Here is a 14,232-nt window from a genome sequence, read left to right as displayed (position 1 = left end):
CTGCTCTCAGCTCTGTAGATATCCCTCAGGTTACTGAGTAGTGCTCACAGGATGAAGAGGGAGTATGTTCAGTTTTCCTACAAGCTGCCTTATGTGCTGCCTCGACTTTTTTCTTTATGCATCTGCTTTATTGGAATGTACCTGATGCTGGCCTTTATGCTTAAGCTACTGTTAATATTGCTGTGTCTGTGATGTTAACTTGGGTGGTATCAAAATAATTTTAGATAAGTGCTTTGGGCTTTTCTTGGTGTTGTTTTGAATAGCAGTGATGCTAAATCTTCTAATTAAAATACTAATCTAAGGAAATGGAGTCGTTTATATAGTGTCTTAAAACGGTGAAAGAAATTCAAGAGCTTTTGAGTAAAAGAAACTTTTACCAAGAGGCACTATTCCTCATATTGTATACAACATCTAAAAGTAAATAACTCTGCCTTCAGATTGTATGCTGTTATCTCTGTATTCAAGATGCAGTTGGCTAGATTTTTCCTTCTTCGATTCATTAGATCAAAGTAATAATACAAATGTAAAATTGTATTTATCAACTTCTCTCCAAGCTTTGCAATTTGCAGGAATTAAGTAAAGAATCTAGAAATAATACATGATTGTAGGTACAATACATATCATGCAGGCTTATTTCCAGAATGTCAGAGGAGGGTTATATTAAATCCTTTTGTTTTGCTGTAGTATGATTACAAAGATTGTTTTGTATCTAGGGACACTGAGTCTGAGAGTAAGAAATGTGAGAGGTGTCTGACAAGAGATGATAACATGGATTCAGTTCTGGCATTGTTGCTGTTCTTGATTATGTTCTGACTGGCCTGCAAGATCTGGAAAAGAAAACCAAAAAAAACCAAAAAGCCTTGGTCACATCTGTATTACTTTACATACCTTAGAGAAAGAAGAGCAACACAGCTCTATAAACACTGCCAGTTAGATCTGTGGAGAAACTAGATGTATTACAGTTAACCAGAAGAGAAAATTTAACTAATTGCATTGAGACTAACAATTTATATTTAAATATATATCTATATGTAGTTTGAAACTTTGATGAAGAGTGACAAGCAAATGAAAAACAAGTAGTGTACAAAAAAAAAAAAATTGGTTTTAAATGTATGATATTTCTCTTCCAAATAGCTGGAGAGACTAGAGCCTTCGCTTGCATTCATGTATTAGTCATTTCAGGTGTTCAGACATGAAGTGTGTTATTGGTACAAATGTTATTATATTTTAGACAGGGGTCACTGCAGGATTGGGCTGGGATTTAAAGTCTCTGGAAGAAACTTGTTTGAACAACAACAGAACTGATATGCTTTTGAAAGCATGCCTGTTATCTGTACTGAGACTCAAGTATCCAATACTTTCTGGGCCTATTAAATCCTTGCTTTGTACCGTTTGTAACGTTTTGCAGGATGTGCAAACTGCTCTAGCAATCATTGCAATGTATGAGTGGTTCCGTGGTATATATTTGTGGCATGTTTATATTGCTGCAGTTTTAGCTGTTTTAGTGATACTGACTGAGCAATGACAAGCTTCCATGATTTTGTCTTCAAATGAACCCTTTTTCATTTTCAAAACACGTTTTCCTGATCACTTAATCCAGACTGATGCCAAGTCCATGCACTTCAGTGGAATGTTCGGTGACTATTCAGGAGACTTGTGCAGAGCCAAGTATACTCTATATTAAGGAATTACTTTGAAGAGATTTGGAAATAATACTGTTATTCTTGGTTTCGTACAGATGGTACCAGACAGGAAGAAGTGGAAGGTGAACTCAGTGAAGAGGAACGCTGGTTTGGAAATTCTTCAGAGACTCCTTCAGAAGCATCATATGGAGAAGTCCAGGAGAACTTTAAGTTGTCTCTTGAAGACAGAATCCAAGATCAGTCCACTTCCCCAGATACTTCTTTGGGAAGTGCAACTCCTAGCAGCAACACAGCGGAGTTGGGAACCATTGAAAATGAAGCACTAAGAGACACACTACAGAGCAAAGAGCACCTTTCTCCTGATGCGTCGTCTCTGTGTGAGGAAGAACCTCCTGGTTCAAATAAGCCACTGAGTAGTAACCTGAGGCGGCTGTTGGAGGCTGGCTCCCTCAAGCTGGATGCTGCTGTTACAGTCAATGGCAGAGTTGAGTCCCCGGTAAATCTCGGCTCAAATCTCTCCTTCTCTCCACCTGCTCATCATGCCCAGCAGCTCAGTGTGCTTGCCAGAAAGCTAGCTGAGAAACAGGAGCAAAGTGACCAATACAATGCAGGTAGTCACTTTATATGGAATCAAGGTAAGTGGTTGCCAAACTCAACCACCACCTGTGGTTTGTCCCCCGATTCAGCTATCCTGAAACTGAAAGCCGCAGCCAATGCTGTTCTGCAGGACAGATCTCTTTCAAGGACTGAAGATAATGTAAGATTTGAATCCTTTTCCTCACCTTTTAGCTCCCAGTCTGCCAGCTCCACATTAGCAGCTTTATCAAAAAAAGTGAGTGAAAGAAGCATGACTCCTGGGCAGGAGCACCCGCCTCCGGCTAGTTCTTTCCTTTCTCTGGCTTCTATGACCTCTTCAGCTGCCCTGCTCAAAGAGGTTGCTGCAAGGGCTGCAGGCACCCTGTTGGCAGAGAAGAAGAAATCACTGGTTGCTGAGGATCCCCTGCAGCTTTCAGAGATGAAGCAAGAGAAAGCAACTCCACCACAGTCTTTGGAATTATTGTTACTGCCAGTCTCTAAGGGGAGAGCATCCAAACCCACTAGTACAGGTATGGATATGATTTGAGCAACTAAATAGAATGCATTTGTTTTTCTGTAGCCTTATATAGCATTTCTTCAATGGGTCTGGATTTGTTTTGATTCTGTGTATTATGGGAACAGTAATTAAGTACCGTAGGGAAACAATAGAAAAGCTTTTTAAAATACCAGTTGAAGACCAAACTCACAAATGTTTCCATTCATTGAAAGATATAAGGGTTCAAGTTCAGTAACTTTTTTTTTTTTTTATATTTCATATAATGGCATTTCCCCCCCTCAGCAAGTTCAAAATAAATCCACAAAAATATTTAATGGAGAAGATCAAAGAATCCCTGTTAGGGAGCTCACAGTATCAGTGAGCATATACAAAACTCATGCTTTTGAAATACTGGACAAGGAAGAATTCTCCCTCCTGCTGTCTCTGTCACAAATGGACTTTTGTATAATCGCTTACTACCCTGTCCTAATTTACCAGAGTATATTATTATGTTGCCACTTTTCATTAAATATTTTTTGCAGCATGAACAAATCTCACATGTTCAGTCTTTTACAAGGCTTTGTCATTAAAAAAAAAGTGAACTGCCTTTCTCTGATTTAGCTCAACAAGACTATTTCTCACTGGAGCCTTCTCTCCACCAGTTCCAACTGTTGGCATCCAAGGAACTGGGCTTACAAGGCATAAAAAAAAATATAGTCTTGGTAACAAAAGCTTTGAAGAGCTGGTAGGCCACGCAGGAGAACATAAATTACCCGTCTTCAAAACTAGGAAAAACAAGATTTCTTTCACCTCTTTTTATAAAATGATCACATCAGTAGTTGTATATTCTAGTGGATAATACACACTTCTCATGTCTAATATCAGCGCTCTTCCTCCACTGGTATTCTCCTGTAGGGAATAAGGAAGCTCACCAGGTATCTTAACAGGGTGCACAAAGTGGTTCAGTACGTTAGAGCTGCATCAGACTGAATTTGTGTGGAACGTTAGCCTGACTGCACGAGTGCAGCAAACCAGTTGGGGAGCCTGATGAGGCCACTGTAAGAAAGGGGTCTGATGAGTGCAGCTGAGAGCAGTTTTTTGCCGCAAGATGCAAGTGTTCTGCAAGGGCTTTGCTGGTATATTTTGCTAAGGCAGTTAAAGTGGCTAACTTGTCTTGCCATGGGTCTTGGCATAAGGTTCCCATTTGTTTAAATAAAGTCCTTTTCAGAGTAATAGAAGCGAAACCAGAAAAAGGCCCCTTTGTGTTGGGCATCGATGCAACTTTCTGATACAGACTGGTCTTCTTACAGGAAAGGCAGCTATAGGAAAGGAGAAAGGTTAAAATTAATTTGTAGTTATTTGTTTCTTGCTGGAAAAAAAAAAAAAGCTCCCTTTTCACTCGGGAAAGGTAGATATTTGTAATAAAACCCAGGTTCTTGTTCAACTAACAAACTGTGCACTTTGTGCAGCTTATACTAGGGGAATGCTCTGGCTCTGGTAGTAGCAGCACTTCATAAACCAGCTCTGATGCAGCAAATTCCTAGCAACTGTTCTCTTTGCTGAAGGCTCTAGCTTACTGTACTGCTGAAAGATAACAATAGGGGCCGACTGCCTCAGGTCCTTGGTAACCAAGGAACAACTATTCATTTTTTATAATATATGGGACTAGGATCCCAAGAGGAAGGGTGTTTCCTTTCAGTTTATACGCACTGGGCCAGGGCCAGTTGGCATCCAACCTGACTTTATAGTGTAATGTTCATAACAAAAGATCTTCTAAGTCGGTTTTCTAATACACAATTAAGTTTTTCCTTTCTAAATAATTAACCAACTGAAAACAAAAAGCAAGCTGCTGGTTAGCATATCTTGTTGATGTTGATTGTGGAAAGCCAAATTCTTGTTTCTTTTGGCCATGGAGGAATGGAGCTCACAAAAAAAAAGTCACTGTTAGTCAAAAAGGTCAGAAGTGACCTTTGATTGGAAGATTCTGTAAAAATTGTGTAGGGTAGCAGGGAATGTGTATTTTTACCATAAAAATAAATGTCACACGTTCTCAATTCCTTTTGCATTTATGACCTTACGGCATTAAAAGCAAAAAACCAATATTTCACTTCATAATGCTGTTTACTGTAATGTGTAATTGTGTGGGTAGTTGCTTCTTGAGACCTAGGGTTTTTGGTTTGTTCCCAGACCAGTAGGCATAGATTTTGCTCCCCTGTTGTGCTTAGAGTATTTAAGGTACTGGTGATTTTAATTTGTTGTTACAAATCTGTTTTACTTACCCACCAGCAGCATCCTGCTTTGGTTATAAGATCAGTACTCTGTAAGAAATTCTATGTTGACAAGTAAGGAACAGCAAAGATGGAGGCTATTTTGAAGCAGATGTTAATAACAAGAGTATTCCTGCTGCTCTTTTGTCTATGATTTTGAGCTGTTTGGTCAGACGTATTTCAGGCAAGAGGCTGGAGCTGTGACTTACAAGAACATCATCAAGTGATGCTGCAGGTCGGGTTTGGTGGGCTTGATCATTACTTGTATGGATTAGCGTGAAATGGTAAAAAGAAGGCTAATTTTGTTAGCAGTCTATTTGCTAGTATTGCCAGCTGTACTAATTGCTTACATGTTTTGGATCAAACTTAGAAGGAAGTCTGTAATCTCTGTTAAAATTCTAATGTCATTTCTGAATGAGTATAGGCAGCAGACCCTTTCTTTTTTTTTAATGACTGAATACTTGCTTGGTAATAACTTTTTGTCTGCAATGCTTGCAGTTGTGTTCCCAGATTTTCTTCCTGGCTAATTCTCAGTTCACTTTTTTCAAGTAATTGATGCTGTGTGACATAAGATGGATGTCAGTGTAAATGAAGGAAAGCTGAAAACGCCATTTTTTTCCTTTTGCTAAGGTAAATGAAGTAAAGCGCTAACATGGCTGAGCCTTGAACAGCGTCGATGTAATTCCCATTCGCCATTAACTGTCAGTATTATTGGTGAAGTCACAGTATTGCAGAGTCATAGGAGCTGGAGGGGTCCTCTGACAATCATCTAGTCTAACTCCCCTGCTGAAGCAGGTTCCCTAGAGCAGATGACACAGGAAAGTGCAGGTGGGTTTTGAGTATCTCCTGGGTAGGAGATGCCTTCTGGGTGGATTGTTCCAGTGCTCTGTAACACTCAAAGTAAGGAAGTTCTTTCTCATGTTGGTACAAAGTTCCTGTATTGCAATTTGTGCCATTGCCCCTTGTTCCGTCACTGGGCACTGCTGTAACGAGCCTGGCCCCATCCATTTGGCCCCTGCACTTTAGATATTTATATGCACTGAAGGCCCAGAAGCAGAAGAAAGGCTGAAAGGAGCTGCTGCTCACCAAAGGTACTGCTAGCACACTCGGGCCACTCAAGACATCCAGCAGCAATGGTGGGCTACCATTTGGCTTCACCATTACTCGCTCCCAGAAGAACCACGTGTTGTACCGTATCTTGACAAAAGACTGCAGCCCCGCTGCCCACCACCACACCACCCACCCTTTGCTCCTCACCCTGAGGCTTGCTTAAGGTGGCTGTGCGTGCACCACCTGCCTGCCTCCCTTCCTGCCCTGCTGCTCAGCCCCCCCCTCATGCTGCCCAGGAGGCAGAAGGCATTTGGCCCATTTCTTTTGTGAAGTGCTGAACTGCTATTGGTTCATCTTGTTTAGAGATTTATTTTTACTGGGCAGGAAAAATAGATTAAAAACAAAAAATAGGCTTGTTACACATTTCTGTTCTGAATCCTTCATGGTAGCCAGATGCTGGAGAAAAGGTAATGAGAGAAGGGAAATAAATGCTAGGAAAAAAAAGCTAACAATATGTATTTCTTTGTATTTCTCACTTTTTTTTTTTTTTTCCTGAGGAAGTAAAGATGCTAAAAAAGTGAAACAAGTAATTATAGCATTGGTTTTGGCATGCTCTTTAGAGATTCAGAGAGGGGAACACTTTGATAATAAGTTGAGTGTGATAGAAAATTTTATGAGTAGAATTTCTAAAATGGCAAAAGTACGTGCTTTGTCAGTGTGTCCTTTTTTTGCACTTAGACAATGAGTACCTAATTGGTGGAATTACAGTCTTTGTTTCCTACTTAATAAGAGGAATTATTTTTGAGGATATGATAAATCTTTCTGGAGGTTTTTACTGCTTAGTTCCTCATCAAGGGAATTTGGTGTTTGCTATATTCTTATCAGTAGGAAATAACTGATAAAAATGAGGTGAAATATTCTGAGAGACATTCCTGATAGTAGGGATAAGCATTGTTGAGCTCTGGATATTTGAAAACAGTCTTGAAAAAAAAGCTTCAAATTCTGTAGTAATTCTAGGCTTTTGTAGTAAGCAGAGGAAGTTGTGACGAGGGGAAGAGTGGATGGTTAGTTGTGTATGGTCAGCAGCAAGGAATTTCTCTTTCCATCAACCTTGAGATGGTTCCGCACGCAGGGGACTAACCATATTTACTTGACAAATGCCATCAAATCCTTTTACTATCTTAGCACAGTAAAGCAGAGTGAAAATGTTTAGGAAGGCAGTGGATTTAACGCCCTGGTAGCAAGCAGAGTAGAAGGATACCCGTGACCCTAGGACTCCTGATGGCTGAAGTTGCAGCAGCATCTGCTTGAGCCCTAGTTAAACAGTTCTCCTGTTAAATATATCTGAGATGCAATGCCAGCATGCTTATCAGTTAAGCTGTGAAGTGCTCTGTGTTTTATATCCCCCGTGTTCTGGCTAACCGTCGAATGTGGGAATGGATCATTTTGGAACAATTAAGCATATTTTCCATACCCGACTACAACTGGCATTTGATAGGAAATGAGGCTGAAAAGTGATGATTATGAGAGACATCCATCTCAGTTCTGTTAAATTATAAGGAACATTAGCACCAGGTGAGACAGAATAGCATCCCCTACTGATTAGCCAGAGGATGTTTGGGACATTAACCTTTATAAAATTATTGTGACCTTTCTTAGAGGGAGAATAACTAGATTAACTGGGAAAGGGACATGCAGGGGGAGGAACTGAAAATTCTGATACGTGTTGTTGTTTAACTGTTGCGTCCCTTTGCAGATGCAATTCTAGCACTGAAAAATGGTATCTTGAGTACGTTTACAGGAGAAAAGCATTCAATAAGTGTCTGTAAAGGATCCTCTCTTTCTCTTCCCCCGTTCTGCTAAGCCTCAGAAGAAGAAGGAGGAAAACCTTTCCAGTGTCCAATCTGTGGTTTGGTTATCAAGAGGAAGAGTTACTGGAAACGGCACATGGTGATTCATACAGGTTTGAAAAGTCATCAGTGTCCACTCTGTCCATTTCGCTGTGCGCGTAAGGACAATCTCAAATCACACATGAAGGTAAGGGAAGTGTTTACTGACTATCAAAGCATTTGACTTGTCAATCAGGAAATGATAGTGCAACGAACATACTTCAGTGGCATTTGCGAGAATTAAAGTCCACTATTAATGCTATAATTATGTATTTATTTAAATAGAGACGCCATAATTAGATAAGGAAATAAATTGTTTTCCTTTGCTTGCCTTTCCATTTTATGTTGTGTGGAAACTGCCCTGTCTGCGTTCACTTGATGCAGCACAAGTTGTCTGTGATAGATTTAGTTATGGAACTGGAACCACCAGAAGCGGGGATATTAGCTGAGATGTGACACCATGCAAACACAGGGGTTCTGCTTTCAGGATGCGTGCGAGTATCTGTCTGCCATTGCAATACCCTAAGTGAGTGTAGAAACTTGGCCTACAGCTGTTCAGTTTTAGTTTTATCCTTGCCATGGTTTTTAACTGCAGATAGTCCAGAAATGAAGCATCCAAAATGATGAAAAACTGGTTATACTGTAATGTTTTGTTTTGAAGTGTTTCTACTGAACTTAAGGTATGTTTTTAATTCAGCCTACGTTTTAGGCTCCTAAAGAAACTTAACCAACATTTGTGTTGATATAGAGAATAGAAATGGAAAAGAAATTTAGAAGAACAAGTATTCAGCAGAAGCACTGTGTGATGGCAAAGCACAAAGTACCTGATCTTTGCATATGGTAGGGCATGCTTGGTGAAATAAAAATGGTACCTGGCCCATTGATCCACGGATAAAGAAGCTGAAGGGGAAAAAGTTTACTTTGTTAATACTGTTGAGCTATTATAATTGCAGTGAAATGTTTTATTACAGTTTGTATTTTGTTTGTTTTGGACAACAGGTCTCTCAGTGTATGGGGGTGGACAGGAGTGTCAGTTGAGCTTCTTTGTGCTGCAATTGCAAAATCTTGAGTTGGCTGGACAGGAGTCTCACCTTGCTTAGACCTCAGTAACTGTTAAGTATTAGATCAGATGATTCAGTGATCATGATAGCAGATCATGCTGCATTTCAGGTCCTTGCTAGGTCTTGTAATCATCCTCCCAAAGTCTCAAAGTTAACATCTTACTTCTCCTAGTGTAAATCAGTGCACAATTCCCAGGCATCCTTAGTGTATTATGCTGAACCTAATCAGTTCCAAGTAGGTTTGGTATTTGCAAGTCTTTTTTTTTTTTTTTTTTTTTTTAGGACTTAGTAGAAGACATGAAAGAATGAGATCTAAGTACAGTAAGAGAAGTTTTTTGTTTTTAGTTGTTGACAGTCTGCACAGAGGCATGCATCGCCTGAAAATTTGCTCTTCTTTGGCAGAGGCCTGTTATTGTCCAGTGTTTTGGGCAAGATGTCTCTGTTATTCCCTGCAGAAATTCTTAATCTCTGCATTTTGTACCTTTTTGGAATTATTATTATTTACAGGGCAAGGGCCTATCCCTTACTTTTCCATGTGGTGATTTCCGTGGAAGGTCATAGATCTGATTTCTTCCAGCATCCTGAACTTTTTCACTGTCTCTGTGTGCTATCAGGTTGGTGGCTCTCTGAACCCTTGCAGTCTTCTCTGCTCCCTGCCTAAGCTAAACCCCTTTATTTACTGAACCCGTGTTGTCTTATAACAAACTCCTAATAAAAGCAAAGTAACGGTAGTATTTATTATTTGTTACTATGGTGATTATTGCTTAATTTGAGCTCATTTTGAGTCTCTCTTAGATTTATTGTGTAAGTAAGATTCTAAGGCTCTTCAGTCAGTGCAGTCTAGTCATGCAGGTTGTGATAGACTCAGTAATCTTTGCTAGTAAAACTGCTTTATTTAAGATTAAGCCAATTGCTTTATAAAACTAATTGGCCAGTATTTGATCTTTTGTTCTTGCTTGTAGTCTTATGAATGGATGCATAAAATCATGAGTACAGATATTTGCAAGATAATATTCTAGCTTAATTTCCAGGGGTTTCATACACTTCTTCATTCACATAGTCCATTCACAAAAACATTGTCTGCCAAGTCAGAGTTTCTGTGAAGTTGAAATATTTGCATAGTATAGATGAATGAAATGGAGACATGTTAGTCATTTGTTCAACAGCAGTGTCAGATATATTTTGAGTTCTCTTTGATAAAAAGTATAAATTGATACCAAGATAAAAAATAAAATAAAAAATCAGATTTCTTTTCTGATTATAAAAACGTGCTGCTTTTAAATCTCTATCAAAATAAATGTGAAGCTTTAGAACACACGCAAACACACACATATATATATTTAAGCTAACGGTGTTCAAAACTGAGTGAATACACAACAGAAATAGTACAGCACAGCTGGAAGTTAGGATGTAGTATTCTGGCAACTTCAGCTGGATAATTTGGTTCTTTTCATTGTCCCCAAATCCTCTGGGAGCTACCTGGTCTTATCTCCTTCCTGGCAGGAACCCCATGAAGTCAGAGCTGCCTCTAGCTCTCCACTCCTCTCTTTCTCCCCATGAATCAACAGCAGCTGCAGGTGAGACTGCAAAATTATGGTGCTAGGATGGTGTTTGTCATTATAACTCGATTTTTTACTCTACTGTGTTATTACAAGCTCAGTGTTGTTTTTTTTTTTTGGTTTTTTTTTGTTAATGTTCCTCTTTAATTTTAAGTTGATCCATTGTTCCATTGATCAGGATGACAGACAAAACCTGGTGAGATATTTTGTCCAGCTCCAGTCTTCCAAATCTGATACTATTGTCTTTATTTCCTCTCAGGCAGCGTAGCTCTGAGCTGGAGTACCTCCTCTTTTTTCTGTGTTCTTGTTGGCATTCTCCATTGAATCTGAAAGTTTACAGTTTAATTTCCGTTAGCGGTTTGTGTGTGTATTCATATGGGACTCCCATATTCTGTGTATGTTTAGGTTAATGAATAATGTCTATAGAATATAAATAATCTGTTATTTTCTGGCAGTTGTAACACACCAAACTCGTTGGCCAAGAATATAATATTGCCAACATTTTTGATGTCTTGTCTCCTGCTGAAGAAAATCTTAAAAGAGAGAGAGTTGGACAGATTCCAGCCCTGACCATGCTCAGATCTACATGTGCTACCCACCGTGTTGATGAAAGCTTTCTTCCAGGCACTTTGCCTGGCCAGCTTGCAACTGAAGGCAAGGAAGTAAAATGCAAGAAGGGAAATGGAAGGAATGTTTCCGTGCAGTGAACAAGACAGACTGAGTGAATTGCCTTTTAAGGCATGTAGTTTTATCTATAATTGTTACATGGAATTTCAATTCCACAGTGATAGGCACCTTAGAAAAATCCTAAAATAGACACGGTACAGAATTTTATTAGTTTATTTTGGAGACAAATTATAGTGCTTGCATAACCACAAGTTTTGGCCCTTTTTCCTTGGAATCTGAGAGTAGCATCTCAGGACTTGAGTCTGGTATCACAGTGTGGTTTCCTGGGGCCCAAAGGGTATCGAAAGTAAAAACAGAAAAAATGAATGGGCATATGAGAGAGGTGTCCTGCCCCGTCAGGCAGCAAATCTTCCTCTCCAGTTATCTAAATGCATGCTCAATTTGACTATGTTATTTTCTTTCTGAGTGAAAAAAATCAAATGCTAGTTCTGAAGCTGCAGAAGGTAACAGAAAGGGGTGGTGTAGTTTAGCAAGGTGTTTTCAGGCCATTCTGTTTTTACTGGTGCAGTAACACAAGCATCAGTCAGATTTTGGCCAATTGGTATCTTTGGATCATATACATCTCTTCCTCAGCAATTGGTGGAAGTTTAGCCTGTGAGATCATGCAGATACGTTCCAAGAAAGCAACAGGATATTAGCCTGAGTACTTGGAAAGGGGAACAAGGAAGAGGAGCATATGGCCAAAAATAATACCTATAAATGTTCCTTGTGCTGCTATATAGACATAATGCCGAAATGAGTGAGCCAGCTCTTCTAGCAGTGGAGAAGAAGTTTTGTTGTGAACATGTGCTGAAGCAGGATAGTGATAGAAAATGAAGAAATGGAAGATTGAACTTAGCAGAAAAGGCAAATGCAATGGCAAGTAGATTGTGAGGTGCTTGAAGACAGAATCTTCCTGCTTCTGTTTCTTGTGAAGGACAGCGTGATGTAAGAATAATACTTCTGTCATATTCAGAGGATTATAATCAACCTGCTGATTAGGAGGGCTATTGATTACACAATAGCGGGAATGAGGAAAGACTGAAGAATGTAAACAGGTCCTTACTACTCTTCCCCTCCCCCCTTAGTGATTTGTTTTTCTCTTTATCTTTCTTAGCCAAGTTCAGAAGACTGAATGATCATTCATAGTCCACTTTGGTGAAAGACAGAACTGGTTACTTTAAAGCATCTTCACTGTATTGAGAAGGAGATTGGCTGTATTTTATGTGAGCGTTTTCTGTTATGTTTAAGCTAACCTTAAAGATCCATGGGAGGCCCCTATGATTCCATTACCTCACCTCAGCTGAGGGGAGGTAATACAAACTTACACAGCTTTCCTGCAACGGAAGTCTGTGCCCCAAGACACAGATATGTACCATAAGTTACTTAAAATACTTGCCTTTTAATCTTGGCACTTTGTGCTTATGGTGCAAGAGTAAGACATGAAATGCATTGATGTCTTAAAATCTTAAAGATAAAATAATTTTATACGTGTTATGTATGTATATTATTTATATATTTTCAATATGTAGTCCAGTCTTGTAGAAAGGCTTTTTTTTTTCTTTTTTTTTCTTTTTTTTGCAAAGCAAGGAAACAGTTTCAAAAAGAAAGTACTTTATAGTGTATGCATCCTCAGGTGAAGGATCATACCAAAACTAGTGTCTTATAAATACACTTTTGAAAAGCAATATTTTGAAAATGAAGGAGCTTATCAGAAATGAAATGGTAGCATGCACTTGGAAGGTGCAAAATACAGACCTTTCAACTGCACCGGAATGCAGTCTTAGGAGAACACATTTAGCTACAAGGTTTGAAAAAGAGCCAACCAACCAAGAACAAACAAATGAGAAAAATAGTGGGGAGGCAAGTATGGTAAATGGACAGGTTGTAGTTGTTGCTGGCAGTAGTTGTTGTTTAAACAGATACCCCTCATGAAGGTGTTAGTTTGCATCAAACAAAGTAAGTGAGAGAAAGAAAACCTATAATAGGTAAAGAAAAAGCTGCTAACTAGATTCCTGAATGTAAGTCAGAGTGAGTAGCCAGAAGCAAACATTCACTCCCCCTCACTCCACAACCTGATTTTCCTTTGAGATTACTGTTCTTGGAATAAGAGGAGGTATTTTTCTAAGTGTGAAAAAAAGACAAACAAACAGAAAGCAATAAAACCTCAAGTTCCACAAAAGAAAGATGAATGCCAAACCTTCCCTTCCTGTGCTTTGTAAGTAGAAGGGAGAATTTGTTCCCAAATATAAGGAAGGGGGCAAGTGAAGATCTGCCTGATGGGTGCTATAAAATGGCAGGATTAGCCAATGTCACCGTTTCCCTCAGCCCTACTACCTTTGCAGGTAGGTGGGATCTCATCACTTGAACTGGTTGGTAAGTTGGCCAGGATGTTGCTTATAAGGGTGAAAACTTGATTTAACAAGCTGCTTGTGATACCAGAAATATTAGTATGTTGAGGAAAAAAATGTAACGGAACATATAATGATATGAATAATGTGATACGATAGGGACACGTGGCTTCTGTAAAAGAAAGTGATGTGTTCTTCCACTAAGATGTTTTGAGCATGTCAAGAAAATCATGGACTTGAGAATCAACTGAAATTTGTTTGCCCTTTACAAAAGCCTTTAGCAAAGCTTCTCATCAAGAAGCTGCCAAATAAATTAAGTAATGTGATGTATTGTGGCAAATTAGAAATTTAGCAAGAGATGGTAAAACAAAGGGTAGGAAGAAACTAGCAATGTTAATCATGACGAAAGGTTATCAGAGGGGTGTTCCATTACTAAGAGTAGAGTTGTGCGTATTTTAACAAATGTAATCTGCACAAAGTGATGGCTGTGGGGTAAGAGAATTGTAGATGATACAATCTTATGTACAATGAATCAAGATTAGAAAAGGCAAAACTTGAAAGGGAATAAAAAGAACTTGCTGGCAGACAAATGCAAAGGCAAATGAAGTTATTGTTGACAAATACAAGGCAGTGTGCCTTGGAAACAGCAGTCTTAAACTGATCACGCACCTGAG

General features: G+C 39.1%; 1 protein-coding gene across 8 annotated transcripts in view; it reads left to right on the top strand.

The window, feature by feature from the left end:
• Positions 1-14,232, top strand: part of ZNF827 (zinc finger protein 827) — a 184,227-nt gene that overhangs the window by 101,293 nt on the left and 68,702 nt on the right. For 7 of the 8 annotated variants that reach the window (XM_048942613.1, XM_048942617.1, XM_048942616.1 and 4 more), the window contains 2 exons: positions 1,739-2,749; positions 7,897-8,069. In XM_048942613.1, coding sequence (XP_048798570.1) covers positions 1,739-2,749; positions 7,897-8,069 — 1,184 coding nt within the window. Of the gene's footprint in view, positions 1-31; positions 1,638-1,738; positions 2,750-7,896; positions 8,070-14,232 lie in introns of those variants that run through there. The other variant, XM_048942621.1, reaches the window with a different exon arrangement.

Source organism: Lagopus muta, chromosome 4 (genome assembly GCF_023343835.1).
Source record: "Lagopus muta isolate bLagMut1 chromosome 4, bLagMut1 primary, whole genome shotgun sequence".
Lineage (NCBI taxonomy): Eukaryota > Metazoa > Chordata > Aves > Galliformes > Phasianidae > Lagopus > Lagopus muta.
The sequence above is the reverse complement of the archived record's forward strand: the minus strand, read 5'-3'. Positions and strand labels throughout refer to the sequence as shown.